Here is a 14,862-nt window from a genome sequence, read left to right as displayed (position 1 = left end):
GAACGTAGCATCGACCCCAAAGTGAGACGCGTGAGCGATCGCACAGAGCAGATTCCTCGTTGTGAGGCTGAAATCAGCTTCGACCAAAGTGTAAACCAGGATCCTCAACCTGTGAGACAGGCGAAGGCAGAGAGTAGATCCACATGTGGGATTTGTTACTGCTGAGTCAAACCAAGCTTTAACATGACTTCTATTTGATTCAATGATCAGTGATCTCCTTTCACAAATCTGATTAACCGGATTTTGGTCAGTAAAACAAATGTAGAACTTTTAGTTTTTAGTTTCTGAAGAACCAGACTCAGAGGAGGAAACTTTCTGCTGTTATAGTTGGGCTGAGGGGATGGATGGAGAGGAAAAGACAGGATAGAAATACATTAATATTATCCACTGAAATTTTCATATTTAGCATATATTGAAAAACTCACAAACATTATTCCATTTTCACCTGATACTCTGCAGCACAAATACACAAATATCTGTAATTGGTCATTTAAATAAAGCCCAAAAAAAACAAAAAAACCAGTGGCACCTAATTCAAAAAAAAAACAGAAAAAAAAAAAACCAAAGCTAAATTCCAAGCACCAATTTTCTGATTGATGATTTGAAACGCACACAGCGACGTTCTGACAAGCTTTCAGGCTGAAGCCGGCAAACATTGTGACTTCGATGAATACAACACAATACAATGTCCTTTATCTCGTCCCTCTTTGGGAAATTTGCAGAACTGCATATATCCCATGGCATTACACGTAACACACACACAGTATGAATCAGTGTTGGAACTTCTACTGAAAGCAGAAAGTGAACCACCTCAGCGCACTTTGTCTCAGCACTGATAAAATGTAAACTGTCCTGCAGTCCCTCTGCTGCTGAACAGGAAGTAAAATGATGTTTTCATATTTGAACTGTGAAACACTGACAGCCATGAACGCGGGTTCTGATCTAATAATACCTGTATTGGTGGTGCTCTCATTGAAAACTCTCTACATGTCGCGAGTTACACTCCAAACGTCACATATAGCACATGGAGAAGCTAAGTGAAATGTGGTGTGTGCTGACAGTGAGGATCAGAGGTGTAAAAGCTCCGGCATGTGCCACGGCTTCCTGCAGAGTGTGACGCCGACAGCGCAGCACATCCGTCCCGATTCCCTCACCTGGGATCCCGGAGCTGCAAAAACACAAGCTTCTCCACCTTCACCCAGGAATCAGCATCCCATAAAACACGTCAGTCAGGAAAAGTGTCAGAAAACGTCGGGGTGTCGTGGTGCTTGAAGAAGCTGTGTGAAGAGGTCAAAGGGTCGAAGCCACGTTCATGCCGATGCGATGGCCTGGTGTGTGTGGATGGATGGCAGAGGCTGAAAAATCCCCTCAAATCCCTGTGCAGTCCTGTTTCTGATGAATTGGAAAGATGCAAAGGAATACCATGAAGTCTGAAACAGAACGGTGAAGAAAAAAAACAACAACCAGAACAGCACTTCCCAGATGTTGTTTGAACAACATCCTGCTTTTAAGCTGCAGCTGGCAGCATGGTGTGTAAAAACACAGTAACAAGGGCGTAGCCATGAATTTAAAGCATCTGCTTCTTTCTTCTGCATCTGCCTCTTTCAAGACATTACTTCAGTTGAAGAAAAGACTTTTTTAGAACAGTCGCCAAAGTGTTTTTTCTGAACGAGGTCGGGAGACTCTGCCCAGAACTTAATGCCGGCTCATTATAGCTCTGGATCTGGACTCCTCATTCATTTTCCAGCATGATGGACAATACCAACAAGAGTTCACACAGTGGGTTGAAATCCAACCTTTTTTCATCACCTTAATGAAATACACTGAAATCAAACTCCGTCCTTCATTCTCACTCAGCTGCTGTTTGGTTGTTTTTCTGTCTGATCGAGTGTTTTTCCACCAATATTCTCCTTCCAGCTGGTCATGAGTGAACAAGATCATTGAGTTGTGCAGCCCTTAGTTAAAGTTGCATCTTTCTATTTCAAAGTTGTGACCTTGTGCTGTGGACCCTGAACAGGTACTGTTCTATGGTACCAGAACCAGACTTTCCTCTGTTCCAGTCCTGCCCCTGCCTTTAAACCCAGACCCAGTCCAGGTTTCAGTGAACCCCTGAAGGTCTCTGACCTCTCTGCTCATCTGTCATCTCCCCCGGTGTCTCTGTTTAGTGGACTGCAGCACAGATGCGGTGCTGTCCTGACGGTTCTGACGGTCCTGTCAGTTCCGGTGGTTCTGACGGTTCTGTCGACCCAGGTTTCCCAGCATGCAGAGACAGAGGATGTGTATCCTGCACCCATATTACACATTCACACAGTCGAACCACTAATGCTGTTCTGTGTGTAAATGACAGGATGGAGCGTGCATACATTTTCACCTTCACATAGGGTGTGTGTGTGTGTGTGTGTGTGTGTGTGTGTGTGTGTGTGTGTGTGTTGCAGACTCAGCTGAAGGTGCTGTGAAGGTCTCACACAGTATTCACATGATACAAACCTAATTGTTGAATGACAGTCGGAGAGAATAAAGTTTCTGTAACTCATAAATAGACAGTGAGCTTCTGACTTCTGTTTGTTTTACAGAAAAAAGGATTCTTCAAATAAGCTTATGAAACTGGATGATTTGTTTTGTGTGGTGGGCCTGTCATCTTCTAAGAAACAAAGCAGACCCTCACTCTGATCACTTTGAGTTTTTCACTCCAAAACTCTGCAGCATGTAGCATGAGACATACACAGTTACACATTAGTATTTTTGAATTGAGTTAAAAGACCTCTATAGAAGAATAATATGAAAAATGTTGATAAATGAACAATAAGATAGGAAGCTCATTTTAAATGACCCACAGTAGGTGTGTTGGACACCGAAAGGCTTTAAAAAAGTAATAAATCATTGAACTTTTAATAAGGACAGATATGTTTTAATCAGAAATGTTAGTACAGCTCAGAGTAAAATCCTCCTAATCCACTGAGCCACATCATTCTCACTCTGTCTCTGCTGGTTACGTGTTGTATAAGATAATTCCCCATCTTCCTTCCTTTTGTCATTCTCATTAATATTAAAGAACCTCCAAACTGTGGACCGGGCTGGTCCTCTCTTCCCTACCTGCTGCTGACGATCCTGACAGATGGCATAATGTAAAGCTCTCTTGGTTTAATCGGAGAGCTTCTACAAGTATGAGTACTCCATGCAGTCTCAGACTCCGTACCCGATGCCGATAGCATCGGTGCATCCCTGACAACTATCACATGTTTGCTGGAAGCGAGCACTGTATTTGTCCCTGAACTGGACTTTGTGACTCGTGGTTGTGCAGTAACGGCTCGGGAACGTCTGAGGACCTCTTCTGGAAGCTGGACGCTCTGCAGACCTTCATCAGGGACCTCCACTGGCCTGAGGAGGAGTTTGGGAAGCACCTGGAGACTCGCCTGAAGCTCATGTCCAGTGACATGATCGAGTCCTGCGTGAAGCGGTAGGATGACGTTCCCACACCACACACACCACTTCCAAAATTCAGCTGGTTGAAATGATCAAATATTACAGCATGAAGTTTGCGTTGTGCATTCTGTGGACTGAATGCGTCTTTTTCCTGCAGGTCCTTCTCTAAGCACCAAAATGACCTGCTTAGGTTAAGAAAAGATCTCCCAGCAACTTTTTCTGCATGGCGATGAGTCTGGATGAGAAGCCCTCTGGTCTTGATCCATCCATGCAGCCCACTCTCTGCCAGCCACTCACGTTAATCAGAATCAGAATCATTTTTATTGGCCACGTACAGTTGCCCATACAGGGAATGTGATGTGGTGAAGAGACACCAGGCAGCCATTTGCGGCGCCTTAACACATTATCATTGAACTTTTAATCACAGCAGATATTTTTTCATCAGAAATGTTATTAAAAAGTCACCGACTCTGGGAAAAGAGAACTTCTTAGAGAATGATTTTACTTTTCTTTCATTTCTGTAAGTCTTCATGATGAAAGCTGGTGGCGCTAGTTCTGCTGGGCAGGGACTTTTACAATCATTATCAGTCAAAAGAGCAATGGAAATACTCGGAGTAACTTGGACAAAAAGTAGAGGGCATGATATGACAATAAAGGCCTCAGTTTTTAGCTTGAGAAACTCAACTTACGGTATGTGGATGTTTGCTATGCAGAAATGTTGAAAGGTTGGAAAACGTGTCATAAAGCACTCAGAGAGTGCAGACCTCTGACAAACAGCTCAGTTGACACCCCCACCCCCAATGAATTTAATCATGATCACGAGCCACGTTTACTGAAAGTTTGAACCAAGTCCATTCATAACGTTTCGAGTTATGTTGGTAACAGACAGACGGACAAACCCTCTGAAGGCAAGCCTTGGCAGGATGTAGTAACATCACAATGTGTTTTCTGTCAAGGCGCAAATACTTTAAAACCTCCTGTGTGAAAAACAAACTTTTTTTTCTGTCATTTTGAATAAATGTCTGGAGGCAGTGTGCTTGCGTGTGCAAGTTTATGGGCATTTGAATGCTGATAGACTGTGAAAGTGTTCTTCTTTGTCTGTTTACACAGTACGCGGGCTGCGTTCGAGGCCAAACTCCAGCGGAGCAGCCGGGCCACCGACTTCAGAGTGCCACAGTCCATCTGCACCATGTTCAACGTCATGGTGGACGCCAAGACGCAGTCAGCAAAGCTGTGTGCCATGGACCTGGGACAGGAGGTGAAGCCCCTGCAGCATGCTCCTTTTTAATAGGCGTCACATGTGTGAAAATCATCTTTTTCATTACTATTTCTGTTACATTGATGCAGTTTTCTTTGTTTCTTTTTCTCATGTATAATTTTACATGTAGCAAGTCACCTTTTTTTTTTCCATCCCCCCTCTTCTCTGTCTTGTGAAAGTTTCTTAGAGACTGGGTAAGTGTGGCTACGAATTCAATTGAAATCTCACCCTCAGATCCCAAATGTATAATTAGTCATCAGTTTTCCCTGTCTGTCTTCCTCCACTTGAATTGTTTGGATTTCATTACCATATGTGTACATAGTATTGAATATACATGGGACAGAAGCGCGAGATCTCATATTTCGCAGAATCTCAAGGCTGATACCAATTACTGTCGATGAATTAATTATTGCTAAGTCCTTCCCTGTTCTGTTGGTGCTAAGAGGCGAAACAAAAGGAGCCCTCGCTGTGATTCTGCTGCCGAGTTTCCATGACAGCAGTCCATCACCGGTTTTACTGGAGGAAGCTCGGCTGAAAAAAGTGCTCATAATGCACTTCTTTCACTTACAAAGAAACTAAAAAGAAAAACAGGAAAAATGACACAATCCTGATCTCTGTGTATGAGGAGTGCTGTAAACACATCATGAATATGTCCAACAAATGGCAGCATTTTTACCCCTGCTCTTAGTATTTCACTGAATCCGTCACACTTCATGCTGCTGTTACTAAATGTGGAAAGGAATAATAACATGTTTTTTTTTTTTCCTGTGCAGAGGCAATACCACTCCCAAATCGACAATCTAATTGAAGAAACGGTGACGGAGATGATAACACTGCTGGTAGCCAAGGTAAAAAGAAAACAAAACACCACAGCAAAATCTACACAAACTTTCAGTCTTCAGTGTAGGTCTGTAAACACTGATGACGATCTCTGGATTGCATCAAAAATGTATTAGGCTACCATGAAGAGATCTACAAAAGACACAGAAAAGCCGCAAATAGACAAAGACCTCATAGGAAGAAAGGCACAATGATGGGAAGACGTGGTCATCTAGTACAAAGCAATACAAAAGATGATCTTTGACACTGACATATGCATTTACAAAACACCCTCAAGCAGATACAACATAACAGAAAAGAAATGAGAGTTAACCTCCAAAACCACGTACAATGCAACAAAAAATCAACAGGAACAGTTTAAAATTGAATAGAAACATTTCTCAAAAACGCAAGCAAATTCATGTCAAAGATTCATGTAACGACTAACAAGCATGTAAAACACTTTGCAGATACACAACTTCAAACTGACAAAATGGAACTAAAAAACAGAATCATCTTCAAACAACCCCATGCTTGAACTTTCATATCTGCCTCCAAACCTCCAACAACCTCAACAAACCTCCAACAACCTCAACAAACCCCCAAACACTCCATCAAACCTCCAACAACCTCAACAAACCTCCAAACACCCCAACAACCCTCCAAACACCTCTAAAACCACAACAACCCTCCAAACACCCCAACAAACCTCCAACAACCTCAACAAACCTCCAAACACCCCCAACAAACCTCCAAACACCCAACAAACCTCCAAAGACCCCAACAAACCTCCAACAACCTCAACAAACCTCCAAACACCCCAACAAACCTCCAAAGACCTCAACAAACCTCCAACACCCTCAACAAACCTCCAAACACCCCAACAACCCTCCAAACACCTCTAAAACCACAACAACCCTCCAAACACCCCAACAAACCTCCAACAACCTCAACAAACCTCCAAACACCCCCAACAAACCTCCAAACACCCCAACAAACCTCCAAAGACCTCAACAAACCTCCAACACCCTCAACAAACCTCCAACAACCTCAAAAAACCTCAAAACACCCCAACACCCCCAACAAACCTCCAACAACCTCAACAAACCTCCAAACACCCCAACAAACCTCCAACAACCTCAACAAACCTCCAAACACCCCAACAAACCTCCAACAACCTCAACAAACCTCCAAACACCCCAACAACCCTCCAAACACCTCTAAAACCACAACAACCCTCCAAACACCCCAACAAACCTCCAACAACCTCAACAAACCTCCAAACACCCCCAACAAACCTCCAAACACCCCAACAAACCTCCAAAGACCTCAACAAACCTCCAACACCCTCAACAAACCTCCAACAACCTCAAAAAAACCTCAAAACACCCCAACACCCCAACATACCTCCAACAACCTCAACAAACCTCCAAACACCCCAACAAACCTCCAACAACCTCAACAAACCTCCAAACACCCCAACAAACCTCCAAAGACCTCAACAAACCCCCAACACCCTCAACAAACATCCAACAACCTCAACAAACCTCCAACAACCTCAAAACACCCCAACAAACCTCCAACAACCTCAACAAACCTCAACAAACCTCCAAAGACCTCAACAAACCTCCAACAACCTCAAAAAAAACCTCAAAACACCCCAACACCCGACAAACCTCCAACAACCTCAAAAAAACTCAAAACACCCCAACACCCCGACAAACCTCCAACAACCTCAACAACCTCAACAAACCTCCAAACACCCTAACAAACCTCCAAAGACATAAAAAACCTCAACAACCCGACAAACACCCCGACAAACCTCCAACAACCTCAACAAACCTCCAAACACCCCAACAAACCTCCAAACACCCCAACAAACCTCCAACAACCTCAACAAACCTCAAAACAGCCCAACAAACCTCCAACAACCTCAACAAACCTCCAAACACCCCAACAAACCTCCAACAACCTCAACAAACCTCCAAACACCCCAACAAACCTCCAACAACCTCAACAAACCTCCAAACACCCCAACAAACCTCCAACAACCTCAACAAACCTCAAAACAGCCCAACAAACCTCCAACAACCTCAACAAACCTCCAAACACCCCAACAACCCTCCAAACACCTCTAAAACCACAACAACCCTCCAAACACCCCAACAAACCTCCAACAACCTCAACAAACCTCCAAACACCCCCAACAAACCTCCAAACACCCCAACAAACCTCCAAAGACCTCAACAAACCTCCAACACCCTCAACAAACCTCCAACAACCTCAAAAAAACCTCAAAACACCCCAACACCCCAACATACCTCCAACAACCTCAACAAACCTCCAAACACCCCAACAAACCTCCAACAACCTCAACAAACCTCCAAACACCCCAACAAACCTCCAAAGACCTCAACAAACCCCCAACACCCTCAACAAACATCCAACAACCTCAACAAACCTCCAACAACCTCAAAACACCCCAACAAACCTCCAACAACCTCAACAACCTCAACAAACCTCCAAACACCCCAACAAACCTCCAACAACCTCAAAAAAACCTCAAAACACCCCAACACCCGACAAACCTCCAACAACCTCAAAAAAACTCAAAACACCCCAACACCCCGACAAACCTCCAACAACCTCAACAACCTCAACAAACCTCCAAACACCCTAACAACCTCCAAAGACATAAAAAACCTCAACAACCCGACAAACACCCCGACAAACCTCCAACAACCTCAACAAACCTCCAAACACCCCAACAAACCTCCAACAACCTCAACAAACCTCCAAACACCCCAACAAACCTCCAACAACCTCAACAACCCTCAAACAGCCCAACAAACCTCCAAACACCCCAACAAACCTCCAACAACCTCAACAAACCTCCAACAACCGCAACAAACCTCCAAACACCCCCACAAACCTCCAAAGACCTCAACAACCCTCCAAACACCCCAACAAACCTCCAAAGACCTCAACAAACCTCCAAACACCCTCAACAAACATTCAACAACCTCAACAAACCTCCAACAACCTCAAAACACCCCAACAAACCTCCAACAACCTCAACAAACCTCCAACAACCTCAGCAAACCTCCAAACATCGCAATAAACCTCCAACGACCTCAACAAACCTCCAAAGACCTCAACAAACCTCCAAACACCCCAACAAATCTTTAACAACCTCAACAAACCTCCAAACACCCCAACAAACCTCCAACAAACCTCCAACAAACCTCCAAACACCCCAGTAAACCTCTACAACCCCCAAAATATTCAAGGAACTTCAACAAAAGCCTGACAAACTCTTACAAACTATCCTAACATCTACAAAACTCCACAAACCTGAATGAATTTCTACCAATCTTCACAAACTCAGCAGCACTGGGGACAAAGATCAGTGTCCTTCTCAGGGCCACACAGGCTGGGCAGCAGCTGCTGAAACAGGAAACAGTGAGCCACTGAGAATGTGAGAGGACAGACTGGACCCCTGCTGAGCTCAGGTGCTGTGCAGGCAGTTCCTGTCCTGGAGGATGATGCAGTGATACCAGCAGCACATTCATTCAATGTTCAATAGAATGATAATAAAATGTTCTTGCTGACAGAAAAGGAGTTTTCTGAGGAGGCACATCTGGTGGCGTTTCCTCAGGATCCCCTGGTGTTGGAGGAGAACCGTGGTTGGTTGTCAGGTATTCCTGTACGCTGTAGACCAGCAAGCTGTGGATCACGGTGGTGACAGTCGCAGCCAGGTCCCTGTGTCTGCCTGGTGTTGCTGATGTTCAGCTTCAGGTGGGAGGCATCACTCTCCTCTCCAAACTGCTGCAGAGCAGGTCCATGGTGCAGGGCGGGGCAGACAGCAGGGACAGGACAGCAGTTGGGTAGATTGTGAAGAAAGTAGGCAGCTTTGAGGGGAGTCTGCGGAGGTAATGAAAGAATAGTGTTAATACCAGCTTGCTGGGTTCTGTCAGTGAGAAAGTCCTTGATGCAGAGTATGAGCTGACTGCTCGGGGGGGAAACTCTCTTCCAGGATCTGGGTTTGCAGGGTGTTAAAGGCCGAGAAGGGCTCTGCAAACTGGAGCCTGGCAGATGCGTTGGGAGCTCCAGGAGTGGACCTTCCCAGTAGGTGTAGATGGTTCTGATGATGAAGACTGATGAAGATTTGGATTGTGTGCACAGTGGAATGAGTCTAGCCGTGAATCGGTCAGGGTGAGAATGTTTTGTGTAACGAGCCTCAGCATTAGGGGTGTTAATCTTCCAACAACTCAAAATTCAATTCAGTTCCGATGATCATTGGATTCAGAATCAATTCTTAATTTAAACTGATTCTCGATACAGAATCTATGCTCTTTTGGCAACAAAGGGTGCCAGTGTGAGGGTCAGCTGTGGAGGTGGTTCAGGCACCTGTGGCTGATGATCATTGATTACCTCTTCCCCTCTCTCTCCCAGTAGCTGGCTGGGTTTGAAAAGAAGCTGCTCCAGAAAGGCGGCCGAGGACTGACGGCTATCTGGAGAGCCGTTGTGGTGACCTGAGAAGGCTCTCTGCTGTAGCTTGACCCACGAATCCACATGAAAGGTTAAAACTCAAATGGGCTGCATCTTAAACAGTGCTGGAGGACTCACAGAGAGAAAGAGACTTGGTTATACAGGATTAATTTCACTCCTCTAAAAGCTAGAAGAGCTCATAGAAATACTTCTATTATTCAAAAGAAAACTGGAAATTGCAACTTTACAAGGTTAATCAAGTGATTCTAAAAGTGAACACAAAACCTAAACACAACGAGGCAGTCTTTGGACAAGGAAGAAACATCTTCAGGTTTCAGTGGCTATAAAGTTTAACATTTGAGACTTGACCAGTAACTTCAGCAAATTAAAATATGTGAATGTCTCAGATTTCTTAGAAAGAAAACGTGTACTCTCATTTATCAATACCCAAAAGCAAATGTTGAACTGCTCTGCTTCTGTTCACAAAGTTTGCACAAATATCCACTCATCAGTAGGTTCAAAATGGAGTATTTTAGTATTAAAAAAATTGGATTTAACTCACTTAATTGTCGTCCATAGACATCCATTAGGTTTTTCAGTGGAAGGTCTGGGGACCTTGTGCATGAATTTCAGACTCATAAACAGAGAATTTAGTGTAGTGATTAAACTAAAACTGTAGGTGGCAGTGTAAACTCTTAGGATCAAAGATGATCGCAAGAGAAGAGAGAATTTAAAAACAGAATCAGTTCAGGCTGCTCACAAGTGATCAGTAACGCCGGGTTCACGCTGGATGTGTTCCGGCTGCAGAATGGACACCGCAGCTGATCCATAGTCGTTCAAATCAATGCTTCGCAGTCCGGCCAAGGTCTGGCTACGGAGCCCTTGCGGAGCTCCAGTATCTTTCCGCAAGGATCCTATTTTTGCGCATGCCGCAGCCCTACCGCATCAATCCAAACAGAAGCAAGTCGGGTGCCTGAAGGAAACGCGATACTTGTTCCAAAATAAGTGATTTCAAAATAAATCTGGGTCATGTTTTTGCATTATTCTATTTTTTTACGGGTTTCTGCCAAATCAAACTTCTTTTTGAACACGTCGGACAGGTTGATGAAATGATTATGTGTTTATAAATAGTTTTTTATTATACAAATACGGTTTTAACGTGCATTTTCAACCGAGATGGCAGTTTGGGCTGCTTCTATTGAGTTTAAACGGGTTTCATATTGTTTGCGGGGACAGCGACGGATTGGCAACCTCCTCCAGCGGACTGCAGCTGCATCGGAGGCGGTGTGAATCACAGTGCTGCGGTGATTCCAGACCGCAGCCGGAATGCATCCAGTGTGAACCTGACGTAAGTCCTAGTAGTTTAAGTGGATAGATGTTTGGATCGAATGATGGAGAAAGTGATCAGGATGATCAGGATTCGATGGAAAATCAAGTTAGTCTGAGTGGTGGTTAACTCAAAACAGTATTAAAACATTAAAATTAACTACAGTAGCAATTCTGTGGACTGAACCTCCTGGTGACAGTCAGACCTCCGTCAACACACCTCTAAAAATGTTCATAGAAGTCAAACACAAATGAACACTACCTCTAAACCAGGGGTTGGCAATTAGCAGCCCGTCGAACCGTCCAATCCGGCTCGCAAAATGGTTTCCAACGCACGCACCCACCCCCCGGGCCCACGGCCGAACAGACGCAGCCCTTGAACGGAGGTAGACGGACACAAGACGGCCCTCGCGCTAATCCCCACCCACTGTCCCAGTCCGCGAATGGAGGTGTTGCCGCTGCCTCGATTCCTCCCCACCATTCTTTGGGGCCGCGAAACAAGGTGCCCCCCCCCCACTCAGCCCACCATTGAAGTGCCCCAAAAAAAGAGTGGTTCGATGACAAATTTAATTGCCAACCCCTGCCTCTAAACAAGAACCCCCCCCCAGAATCTCTACAAACCTCCTGAAACTTCGACAGAATTACTATTGCAACAAAACATCATCACTTGAGTAAAAAATGACGCGTCGGTCCTGCAACCTCCAAAAATCTCTGCAAACCTCCACAAAGCTCAACACTTCCACTAACTTTCACAAACTTTTTCAAATCACTACAAACCTTAAAAAAGCTTTGAAAAACTTCAAACTGTTATAAACCTGCATAAAGCCAATGCAGAGCTGTGAACAACAAAAACATCTGATAATCTAACAATGATCAAACATATATGAGATGTCTGCAACAGTCAAAACAACAGAAGCCTTGAAAGATTATAAGAGAAACTTCCTGAAAAAAGATGTTCACAAACCAGCTGCAACACCACAGAGTCAGGTTTAACAGACATTTCAGTCCACTGCAAATATGCTGAAACATTACTGCCCTCCTGATTTCATCCTGCTGGTTTTTGTGGACAGCAGTCCGCTCATACTGACTCTCTCTCCTCGTCTCTCAGTTTGTGGTCATTCTCGAGAGCGTGTTAGCTAAAATCTCCAGATACGACGAAGGAACCCTGTTTTCCTCCTTCCTGTCTTTCACGGTAAGTCCAGCCCCACACACACATCCTGATCCCTGCGAATGAATCCACATCTGTCCGCTATTACCTCTTATATTGTGAAATCATGTTTGAATAAAATTAAATTCAGTCTAAATGTAGAAGCTTTCTCTTCGTGCTCGGTTGTTTTCTAGCTTAACATTATTGAAATACTTTCATGAGAAATTTAAAAGGAAAGGAAAAAAAAATTCCAGTCTGCTTTTTCATATTTAGGAATCTGAGCTTTTTGCCATTCACAAAATCTTCTTATCTTCTCTGCATTGCGACTTATTTCTTCTTGATAGAAAGCTTCAGTCCAGCTCATATTGTACTTGTAATTTGACACCAGCCTCATCTTTTTTGTCAGATCTTACAGTCTCAGCATTCATGGTGGTCGAACTCTTGAACTTCATCCTCAATAAAGTTATTTAAATATGCAGATTCGAAGGTCATACACTTGACAGAACATCTGGAACGCCTTCGCCGGGATCTTTTAATGCCTGGAAAGAATTCAGTGGTTCTGCAAGCGGTTTGACAGTAATTGTGCTCCAGGTTGACCTTTTGTGAAGCTTTCCTCAGCACCAAATAGCTTAACACCTCAGCTGGATTCCCGCTGCAGCACAAAAGCCGCGTCGGTGAATTTGTGAGTGCACTTTTGCAGCTGAAATCCCCACATAAGCCAGCGGTGGCCGTTCAGCGTGCTGGAAGCCGAAGGCTGTGCAGTCTCTCCTCCACACTCTTATTCGTCAAAGTGGTGCCACAGCTGAGTTTCAACTCTTTGTTCACCCACATCTCTCTTTTATGTCCAGGTAAAAGCTGCCTCCAAGTATGTGGATGTACCGGTAAATATTTCCAGTTTATATGTGTGTGTCTGTGTGTGTGTGTGTGTGTGTGTTGCATTATACGTATGTGTTAATGTGTTATGAGTGATTTTCAGTTCTTTCCTGAGATCTCGCTGAGCCTTGGTTTGCAGGGACAGCTGGCATGTGGTCTGTGTTGCCCAGGTCTGTCCTCCGGGGTCTCCTCGCTGGACTCCTCTCTACACTCCTTGAAAACAGAGTGATTCCCATATTTACACCAACATTCAATTGAAGCAGATTTTTGAGAACCTATTCAAGTGAAAGGAGGGGCTGCAGACTGAACTTTTCAATGTCATCTGTCATTGGACTGTCATCCAAAACCAAGATTAATCCTTCAGTCACCTCACTAAGCCTGGAGCATGCTTTAAAGCTCGGGTAGACGATGTTGCCCAAAAGCTCTTCTTGTCATACTGAGTGAAATGCTCCTTCCCCCTGGGAGAAGTCAATACATTATGTGGAAGGAAAAAGGTGCGGAAAAAATCTGACCACTGTAGCGGCCACAGGACAGTAAAAACTCCGACCAATCGTAAGGTGCAGACCGCTCTTAAGGAACCAATCAAATCCCTTCTCCGTTCTACCAGCCCCCTGCGTGTACATTTCAGTGGCGTGCACTGGCCCTGGTTCAGAGCGCGTTGCCAAGGCGCTCTCGGCGCTCACGGCTCGCGTGAAAAATAGAAGGAAGCGGAGCGGCGCGCTGCGCTGCTATGCGCGTTGTGTGCAGCAGTCAGAAAGGTTCATAACACTGGAGGCGATCACAAACTCGCATCCAGTGTGTTCGCTGCCAACGGGAGCTCCTCCAATGGGGTGGGAGCTGGGCGGAGCCTTGGGGAGATGCTACATTCGTGCTGCATGCTAGTTTTCCAAGATTGCCGACCCGAGCTTTAATGAAGCAGCAATACGACTGAAGGATCCAAACCGCGCTGGAGTGGGTCTTATTTCAGACCTCAGACCAGCCCACTGTTGAACTCATGTAATACAATCTTACATTTGAAGTTTACAATAACACCGTAAAGCCATGTAATGCAGTGTATTTATCTAAAATATTTCCAATTCATTGCAAGGAAGGGTTGCTTCATAATGCAAATGTATTTTAACACAAGTAGACCAACATATCATGCAGCACATCTTTTTTATATAATTTCAGAATCTATATTTCAAATAAATGCTAACAGATATCCAAACCTTAAGAAAAAATATTAGATTTAGAAAATAAAATAAAAAATGCACTTTCTCATAACACTATCAAACTGTTTTCCAACAGCCCAGCATCAGACCAGCCCACCGGGAATTGTCCCGGTCCTCCTGATTGGCCACTCCTTGCCTGGCCTGGATCCAAACACGGAATCCATCTTGACAAGATGTCTTTACAATTAATGAAATTGGAAACTGACCAAACAACAGAGGAACAAGTCTGTGAGAACAAACCAAAGCAAATATGAAGAATGGGGGACAGCTTGGGGTTACTGTAACCTGACACGCCAGACGGACAGTTTCATATG

The 14,862-nt window shown here is 44.4% G+C and overlaps 1 protein-coding gene across 1 annotated transcript in view; it reads left to right on the top strand.

Moving 5' to 3' along the window:
* LOC115388277 (calcium-dependent secretion activator 1-like) overlaps positions 1–14,862 on the top strand; it is a 374,835-nt gene that overhangs the window by 303,763 nt on the left and 56,210 nt on the right. The window contains 5 exon segments of the mRNA XM_030091341.1: positions 3,302–3,457; positions 4,534–4,681; positions 5,455–5,529; positions 12,426–12,509; positions 13,313–13,345. Coding sequence (XP_029947201.1) covers positions 3,302–3,457; positions 4,534–4,681; positions 5,455–5,529; positions 12,426–12,509; positions 13,313–13,345 — 496 coding nt within the window.

The sequence above is a fragment of the Salarias fasciatus genome, chromosome 5 (genome assembly GCF_902148845.1).
Source record: "Salarias fasciatus chromosome 5, fSalaFa1.1, whole genome shotgun sequence".
Taxonomy (NCBI): Eukaryota; Metazoa; Chordata; class Actinopteri; order Blenniiformes; family Blenniidae; genus Salarias; species Salarias fasciatus.
This window is presented reverse-complemented; position numbering and strand designations above follow the sequence as displayed.